Raw genomic sequence first — 1,116 nt, forward strand, 5'->3', positions numbered from 1 at the left:
CGTTCAAGCAAACCACTTCTGAAGATGCAAGCCACTCGTGCTTGCGAAACGTCAGGAAGAAATTCTACCGAACGACGGCCTAAAAACCCGGAAAAATCCATTAGTTTCTTAGGGATAGTTTTAGTTGAAAGCTATTTGTTTTCTCGACGATCTGAACACGTTCAATGTTTGAACTTAGCAATCAAGACAAAATCCTAATTCAAGATCCATTTTCCAGTGATGACCTCCGAACAGCCAATATAATAGTTGACGATCCAGAAGGAGTAACCTGTCTAGTAATCGACAGAGACACGTACCTTCAGCTCATCTCGAACTTGGATGAAGTGAGAACGAAATATGTGGACGACATTGACGATCGTCGACGGTAAGAACTTCGAAAACTTGCTTAAACTCAGTTAAAACCCAGTCCAGAAAATGGCAAAATCAACTTAAAAATAATTACCGTGTATATTTGCATGCTTTCATTGGACAAATCGACTTGCGTAAGTAAAAGCTTGAAGACTGAAATCCTGAAACGCTGTTCTTTGCTGACAAAATAATCGTTTTTCTCAGTCTCAACGAAGAATACTCACCAGTTCGACTGGAAGACCTGAGCATTTTGACCACGTTGGGGGTGGGCGGCTTTGGCAGAGTGGAACTAGTCCAAATTACGGGCCAATCGAACAAGTCGTACGCTTTGAAGCAAATGAAAAAGTCGCAGATTGTGGAGACGCGCCAGCAACAGCACATCATGTCCGAAAAGGAGATTATGGGAGAAGCAAATTGTGATTTTATCGTAAAATTGTACAAAACGTTTAAGGTAAGGAGCGGGCGGCAGGAGTTGGGTGCAGACAAAAATGTCCATGCGTTTCAGGACGCAAAGTATCTCTACATGCTGATGGAAAGCTGTCTGGGCGGCGAACTTTGGACAGTGTTGAGAGACAAGGGCTACTTTGATGACACCACAACTCGATTTTACACCGCATGTGTGGTCCAGGCCTTCGACTACCTTCACTCCAGAAACATTATCTATCGAGACTTAAAGCCCGAGAATTTGCTGCTGGATTCTAAAGGGTAAGTCCCGATATGCAGGTGCAATCAAGGTGGCAGCATGTAAAAGCAAATATGCTTTTTTAT

General features: G+C 43.1%; 1 protein-coding gene across 1 annotated transcript in view; it reads left to right on the top strand.

The window, feature by feature from the left end:
• Positions 1–1,116, top strand: part of LOC109536702 (cGMP-dependent protein kinase, isozyme 2 forms cD5/T2) — a gene marked incomplete at its 5' end in the record, with an annotated part of 15,272 nt that overhangs the window by 11,327 nt on the left and 2,829 nt on the right. The window contains 3 exon segments of the mRNA XM_048664130.1: positions 218–364; positions 553–799; positions 854–1,053. Coding sequence (XP_048520087.1) covers positions 218–364; positions 553–799; positions 854–1,053 — 594 coding nt within the window.

Source organism: Dendroctonus ponderosae, unplaced genomic scaffold (genome assembly GCF_020466585.1).
Source record: "Dendroctonus ponderosae isolate FM_Combo_2020 unplaced genomic scaffold, Dpon_F_20191213v2 Dpon_F_20191213_2, whole genome shotgun sequence".
Classification (NCBI taxonomy): Eukaryota; Metazoa; Arthropoda; class Insecta; order Coleoptera; family Curculionidae; genus Dendroctonus; species Dendroctonus ponderosae.